Source organism: Candida parapsilosis, contig 005807 (genome assembly GCF_000182765.1).
Source record: "Candida parapsilosis strain CDC317 annotated contig 005807".
Taxonomy (NCBI): Eukaryota; Fungi; Ascomycota; class Pichiomycetes; order Serinales; family Debaryomycetaceae; genus Lodderomyces; species Lodderomyces parapsilosis.
The window spans coordinates 1,458,475-1,466,945 of NW_023503280.1; the positions used below are offsets into that span (position 1 = coordinate 1,458,475).

General features: G+C 44.9%; 1 protein-coding gene across 1 annotated transcript; it reads left to right on the plus strand. All coding sequences in view use genetic code 12, as the record gives it.

The window, feature by feature from the left end:
* Positions 1 to 976: 976 nt before the first annotated feature.
* Positions 977 to 7,882, plus strand: CPAR2_806400 (uncharacterized protein; the record flags this gene model as incomplete). Its single annotated transcript, XM_036808536.1, has 2 exons — positions 977 to 7,346; positions 7,431 to 7,882. 2 exons carry the CDS (start codon positions 977 to 979, stop codon positions 7,880 to 7,882), a joined length of 6,822 nt encoding a protein of 2,273 aa, XP_036665263.1.
* Positions 7,883 to 8,471: the final 589 nt, after the last annotated feature.

The following is an 8,471-nucleotide window of genomic DNA, read 5'->3' on the forward strand; positions in this document are numbered from 1 at the left end:
GAAAATACCTACACAAGCTGGCTTTTTCAACTTCGGAATCTGCTAACGTTGAGAGCACAATGCAATACATCGCCCAAACCTGAGAAAACTGTCAACACGCGCAAATATGAGCTGAGAAACTGCAATTGTATACTTTGGTCCATCTATTTGAAATCAGAATATTTGCTTTCAATAAAGGATACATATACGTTCCGAAAAAAAGGGGGTCTCATCATTGAAGGACCAATTGTCACAGAGCCAGGTTGTTGCATGTTATACTATGGACTTTTGAATACCTGCTGTGCAAAAAGTGTATTTAGTTCAAATCGTTGTTTGCTTGGCTGGTTGGATAGTTTTTAATGGAATGAAAACATGCCTCAAAATGCAACCTATGATTTTGGCAATCTGTTGCATTAGCTTAAGGCATAAATTTGCGAGGAGACGACAAATAAACTTGTGTTTCTATATTTGTATTACAAGATTTTTCCGCCATCGCTACTAAAAAGACAAGGGATCTCGAGTTTAATAACATTGCTGATGCATAGAAAAAAGATAAACCACGTTCCTTTTTCAGCATTTACAGTGATGGTATTCTTCTAAGGAGTTGGAACAGAATATGTTGAGATTATTAAGAAAACAAACCTTTTTGCGAAATCCTCACTCAACTGTTTTTTTGCTTAGTTGAAATGCAGGATCTTTTAACGATCAATCTTTGTTCGCTTCAAGCATGCACAATCTAAAATTCAGACCCTGCTAAGTTTTCAAAGGTATCCGAAAATATCCAAAATCAAGTAATGGTGCAATTATGTTTTCACGAACACTGCTTCCCTTTCAAAGTCTCAACAACACAAGTACAGGAAAGTTATAAATAGCGTTAAATTTCTTCAGCAAGAAAATGCCAATTATTACAGGAAAAACTATCAAACTTTACTTAGCTTACTTCATTCGTTAATTATATCTTTATAAGCATCTTAGAAGTTTTGTTGAAATTTCATTTATGCGGTTATTATTAAGAGCTCAGCTAGTATTGTGGCTATTAATAGCTACAGCGTGGGCTAGAAATTTTCAAGGAGGTAAGACTGTTGATTGGGGTAATCAAAATGTTGGCACTGGAGATGTCCATATATTTCCAGGGGCAATTTGGTCCATCATCAACAACGCTGCATCAGATTTCCACGGAAACATTCAGGTTGATGAAAATGGTGGCCTCTACGTATCAGCGGTTTCACCTAGTATTACTTTGTCTGCTACCTTGTACGATTCAATCTATGGTTTTGTCAACAATGGTGTTGTCTCATTCAATGCTATCAAAGGTGCTTCAGGCTACATTTTCAAAATCATGGGTAACAAGTTTGAAAACAACGGTGATTTGTTTTTTGCTGCTTCGGGTCAAGGTTCCATGGAAAGTTGGATCAAGGCACCTGATTTCCACAACAACGGGTTCATGCACTTCTACCAAGTGATGAAGAGTGACAGCTATACCTACTTGGGTTATGACGGAAAGACAATGGTTAACAATGGACAAATTTGTTTCACCAATCAAAACTGGAAGCAACTCACTGGTATGTTGGGATCGGGTTGTGTTACTGCGCAAGGTAAATCATCATTCTACTTTATGAATACCAATTTACAAATCTCAGAGGGTGAAATCTTTTACTTGAATGGTGGTGAAACATCGATCATGGCAGTTGGATCGACTAACAATCCACAAACTTTCCATGTTAGAGGTTTTGGTACTGACAAGAATGGCGTCGCCAACAAACTTGGATTAACAGCAACTTTATCAACCCCTACACCAGGAAAGAATCCATGGGCTTACAATGCCAGAGATGGTATTTTGACATTGTATGTTGGGTTGTATACTCAAAACTTTGAAATTGGTACAGGCTATGACTTTACAAAGTTCCAAATCGTCAGTGATACAAGTAGGGGATTACCAGGAATATACAATGGTGCAGTACAATACAATGGTCCACCACCAAATCCAGGTATGCCACCAGAGTGTAAACCATGCAAACCTATTCCAGGAATCCCAGGAGTTGATCCTGATCCAACAACTCTGTCAATCAGGACATTGCCTGAAACAACCAAAGATGCAACTACAAATACTCCTGCTGATAGTTTGTCGTATGAGTCAACCACAACTGTCACTGACATGACAACAAGTACCCACACCACTGTGGTTACCACTACTTGGCTCGTGACCAACTCGGATGGGTCTGTTGAAACTGAAACAGGTATTGCAACTCCATCGGACACCAACTCGTACGAATCTACCACAACTGTCACTGACATGACAACAAGTACCCACACCACTGTGGTTACCACTACTTGGCTCGTGACCAACTCGGATGGGTCTGTTGAAACTGAAACAGGTATTGCAACTCCATCGGACACCAACTCGTACGAATCTACCACAACTGTCACTGACATGACAACAAGTACCCACACCACTGTGGTTACCACTACTTGGCTCGTGACCAACTCGGATGGGTCTGTTGAAACTGAAACAGGTATTGCAACTCCATCGGACACCAACTCGTACGAATCTACCACAACTGTCACTGATACAACATTCACGACAGAAACTACAGTGATTACCACCACATGGCTTGTGACCAAATCGGACGGCTCAGTTGAAACTGAAACTGGTGTTATAACGCAATCAGGAGACTCTTCAAGTACCATTACTACCTTTGAAACATCATCGGACACCAACTCGTACGACTCAACGACAACTGTCACTGATACAACAACAACGACAGAAACCACTGTATTTACAACCACGTGGATTGTGACCAAATCGGACGGCTCAGTTGAAACTGAAACTGGTGTTATAACGCAATCAGGAGACTCTTCAAGTACTGTTACTACTTTTGAAACACCATCAGAAACAGGAGGATCTTCAACCATCTCCGGGCCTTCAGAAACTGACACGGAATCTGGTAGTGTTACTGGCACTGGATCAATAACTGATTCCAGTAGTTCTGGAGGAGTTGAATCAACTGACAACGGATTTGAACCAACTGGAGAACCAACCGGAGAACCAAGTGGTAGTGGATCTGAATCTACTGGAGAACCAACTGGAGAACCAACCGGAGAACCAAGTGGTAGTGGATCTGAATCTACTGGAGAACCAACTGGAGAACCAACTGGTAGTGGATCTGAATCTACTGGAGAACCAACTGGAAGTGGATCTGAATCCACTGGAGAACCAACCGGAGAACCAAGCGGTAGTGGATCTGAATCTACTGGAGAACCAACTGGCGAACCAAGTGGTAGTGTATCTGAATCTACTGGAGAACCAACCGGAGAACCAAGCGGTAGTGGATCTGAATCTACTGGAGAACCAACTGGAGAACCAACTGGAAGTGGATCTGAATCTACTGGAGAACCAACTGGAGAACCAACCGGAGAACCAAGCGGTAGTGGATCTGAATCTACTGGAGAACCAACTGGAGAACCAAGTGGTAGTGGATCTGAATCTACCGGTGAACCAACTGGAAGTGGATCTGAATCTACTGGAGAACCAACTGGGGAACCAAGTGGTAGTGGATCTGAATCTACTGGAGAACCAACTGGCGAACCAAGCGGTAGTGGATCTGAATCTACTGGAGAACCAACCGGAGAACCAAGCGGTAGTGGATCTGAACCAACCGGAGAACCAACTGGAGAACCAAGCGGTAGTGGATCCGAATCTACTGGAGAACCAACTGGAGAACCAACTGGTAGTGGATCTGAATCTACCGGAGAACCAAGTGGTAGTGGATCTGAATCTACTGGAGAACCAACTGGAGAACCAACCGGAGAACCAAGTGGTAGTGGATCTGAATCTACTGGAGAACCAACTGGAGAACCAACCGGAGAACCAAGTGGTAGTGGATCTGAATCTACTGGAGAACCAACCGGAGAACCAAGCGGTAGTGGATCTGAACCAACCGGAGAACCAACTGGAGAACCAAGCGGTAGTGGATCCGAATCTACTGGAGAACCAACTGGAGAACCAACTGGTAGTGGATCTGAATCTACTGGAGAACCAACTGGAGAACCAACCGGAGAACCAACTGGTAGTGGATCTGAACCAACCGGAGAACCAACTGGAGAACCAAGCGGTAGTGGATCTGAATCTACTGGAGAACCAACTGGAGAACCAACCGGAGAACCAAGTGGTAGTGGATCTGAATCTACTGGAGAACCAACTGGAGAACCAAGCGGTAGTGGATCTGAATCTACTGGAGAACCAACTGGAGAACCAACCGGAGAACCAAGCGGTAGTGGATCTGAATCTACTGGAGAACCAACTGGAGAACCAACCGGAGAACCAAGCGGTAGTGGATCTGAATCTACTGGAGAACCAACTGGAGAACCAACAGGAGAACCAACAGGAGAACCAAGCGGTAGTGGATCTGAATCTACCGGTGAACCAAGTGGTAGTGGATCTGAATCTACCGGTGAACCAACTGGTAGTGGATCTGAATCTACCGGTGAACCAACTGGAAGTGGATCTGAATCTACTGGAGAACCAACTGGAGAACCAACCGGAGAACCAAGCGGTAGTGGATCTGAATCTACTGTAGAACCAACTGGAGAACCAACCGGAGAACCAAGCGGTAGTGGATCTGAATCTACTGGAGAACCAACTGGAGAACCAAGTGGTAGTGGATCTGAATCTACCGGTGAACCAACTGGTAGTGGATCTGAATCTACCGGTGAACCAACTGGAAGTGGATCTGAATCTACTGGAGAACCAACAGGAGAACCAAGTGGTAGTGGATCTGAATCTACTGGAGAACCAACTGGAGAACCAACCGGAGAACCAAGCGGTAGTGGATCTGAATCTACTGGAGAACCAACTGGAGAACCAAGCGGTAGTGGATCTGAATCTGCTGGTGGTCTGTCGACACCTGGATATTCAGTTCTGACAACTACTGATACTACCACCACCACAGAAACAACAACTACAACTACGACTACCACTTGGACAGTGACTAAATCAGATGGAAGTGTGGAGACCGAATCCGGTATTGTATCTGGATCAGACAGTTCTTTGACTACCATCACTACGTTTGAACCACCGTCATCTAGCTCTGGATTTGGAACTGAGTCCGGATTGATCACTGACACAAACAATGAGAGTTCTGCTGGATCAACTGGCGGTGCTTCTGAACCAACTGGCGGTGCATCTGAATCTACTGGCGGTGCCTCCGAACCAACTGGAGAACCAACTGGCGGTGCATCTGAATCTACTGGCGGTGCCTCTGAACCAACTGGAGAACCAAGTGGCGGTGCATCTGAATCTACTGGCGGTGCCTCTGAACCAACCGGAGAACCAACTGGCGGTGCATCTGAATCTACTGGCGGTGCCTCTGAACCAACTGGCGGTGCATCTGAATCTACTGGCGGTGCCTCTGAACCAACTGGTAATGGATCTGAGTCTACCGGAGAACCAACTGGAGAACCAACTGGCGGTGCATCTGAATCTACTGGCGGTGCCTCCGAACCAACTGGAGAACCAACTGGCGGTGCATCTGAATCTACTGGCGGTGCCTCTGAACCAACTGGAGAACCAACTGGCGGTGCATCTGAATCTACTGGCGGTGCCTCCGAACCAACTGGAGAACCAACTGGCGGTGCATCTGAATCTACTGACGGTGCCTCCGAACCAACTGGAGAACCAACTGGCGGTGCATCTGAATCTACTGGCGGTGCCTCTGAACCAACTGGAGAACCAACTGGTAATGGATCTGAAACTACTGGTGGTCTGTCGACACCTGGATATTCAGTTCTGACAACTACTGATACTACCACCACCACAGAAACAACAACTACAACTACGACTACCACTTGGACAGTGACTAAATCAGATGGAAGTGTGGAGACCGAATCCGGTATTGTATCTGTATCAGACAGTTCTTTGACTACCATCACTACGTTTGAGCCACCGTCATCTAGCTCTGGATCTGGAACTGAGTCCGGATTGATCACTGACACAAACAATGAGAGCTCTGCTGGATCAACTGGCGGTGCTTCTGAGTCATCAGGACAAGCTACTGGCGGTGCAAGTGAAGCCACTGGACATTCAACTGGTGGTGATAGTTCGTCATCATTTGATAAGCTGACAGCCTCTGATGATTTCTCGTTCAGTCTTCTTGGATCTTATTCATCTGGTGTTGAGAGTGCAACTACTGGAGGTGGTGCTGGCGCTGGACAAACTACAGACTCCTTACTTAGTATGACAACCGATTCCCCTAGTGGATTTAATCCTGGACCTGATGGTAATAACGGATCAGGCTCTGGTGATAATGGAACTGGTGCTGGAGACAACGGAACTGGATCAGGTAACACTGGTGACAATGGAACTGGATCAGGTAACACTGGTGACAATGGAACTGGATCAGGTAACACTGGTGACAATGGAACTGGATCAGGTAACACTGGTGATAACGGAACTGGTGCTGGTGATAATGGAACTGGTGCTGGAGACAATGGAACTGGATCAGGTAACACTGGTGACAATGGAACTGGATCAGGTAACACTGGTGACAATGGAACTGGATCAGGTAACACTGGTGATAATGGAACTGGATCAGGTAACACTGGTGATAACGGAACTGGTGCTGGTGATAATGGAACTGGTGCTGGAGACAACGGAACTGGATCAGGTAACACTGGTGATAATGGAACTGGATCAGGTAACACTGGTGACAATGGAACTGGATCAGGTAACACTGGTGATAACGGAACTGGTGCTGGAGATAATGGAACTGGTGCTGGAGACAATGGAACTGGATCAGGTAACACTGGTGATAATGGAACTGGATCAGGTAACACTGGTGATAACGGAACTGGTGCTGGTGATAACGGAACTGGATCAGGTAACACTGGTGATAATGGAACTGGTGCTGGAGACAACGGAACTGGATCAGGTAACACTGGTGATAATGGAACTGGTGCTGGAGACAACGGAACTGGATCAGGTAACACTGGTGATAATGGAACTGGTGCTGGAGACAATGGAACTGGATCAGGTAACACTGGTGACAATGGAACTGGTGCTGGAGACAACGGAACTGGATCAGGTAACACTGGTGATAATGGAACTGGTGCTGGTGACAATGGAACTGGATCAGGTAACACTGGTGACAATGGAACTGGTGCTGGAGACAACGGAACTGGATCAGGTAACACTGGTGATAACGGAACTGGTGCTGGTGACAATGGAACTGGATCAGGTAACACTGGTGACAATGGAACTGGTGCTGGAGACAACGGAACTGGATCAGGTAACACTGGTGATAACGGAACTGGATCAGGTAACACTGGTGCTGACAACGGATCAGGAGCTGGAGATAATGGAATCGGATCAGGTAACACTGGATCAGGAGCTGGAGATAATGGAATCGGATCAGGTAACACTGGATCAGGAGCTGGAGATAATGGAATCGGATCAGGTAACACTGGATCAGGATCTGGAGATAATGGAATCGGATCAGGTAACACTGGATCAGGATCTGGAGACAATGGAATCGGATCAGGTAACACTGGATCAGGAGCTGGAGACAATGGAATCGGATCAGGTAACACTGGTGCTGACAACGGATCAGGAGCCGGAGACAATGGAATCGGATCAGGTAACACTGGATCAGGAGCCGGAGACAATGGAATCGGATCAGGTAACACTGGATCAGGAGCTGGAGATATGGGATCGAATACAAGTGCTGGTGCTACTAGAGAAGGATCGACATTGGCTACAGCTGTCACTGATTCGACAGTGCCATCACAATCAGTCGAAGCCACTTCGTCGCCTTCATCAGTTACTACATATGAAGGTTCAGCTTCAACCACCAAGGTATCTACGATTACTGGGTTCGTTATGTGCGTAATGGTGATGATCTTCTTTTAGAATCTAAAAGAGTATGTCGATATTGTTGAATCCAACCTTATGGTCAAAAAAGAGAAATAACTATCATTGTTTCACGATGATGTTTTTGATATTGAGACATTTTTTTGCCTTTATTTTTTTATTCATTCTACTATGGTTTTGTCGGTCGATTTTTTCTCAACATCGATGGGTTTTTGCGATCGATGATGTTTATTACCAAAGTGCTTTTATTTTATTTTCGGTTTACCCAGTTCAAGCTTGGAGGTTACTTCTACATTGGAATCTAGGGTTACTATTATTATCAAAATTTTCGGTCAATTTATGAGTTCTGCTATCCTTTTATATGTTATTTTCGGTCTTTATTATTTATGAAGTAAATATATGTTAATTATTCAAAAAGTATTTCGAAGTCTCGAAAAAAAGTCTCCGTTCAATGTCAATGACCTCATTCAAATACTTGTAAGCGCGTACAAAGTTGGGTAATCAATAGTTCCTAGCTGAATACATCATCAACCTGAACGCAAGAAAAGTAGTGTTCTGCTACGTTCTATTAGTTCACTTCCAACATTGTAGTCAAACGTTTCGAATGGGCCAATCTCACTACATTTAA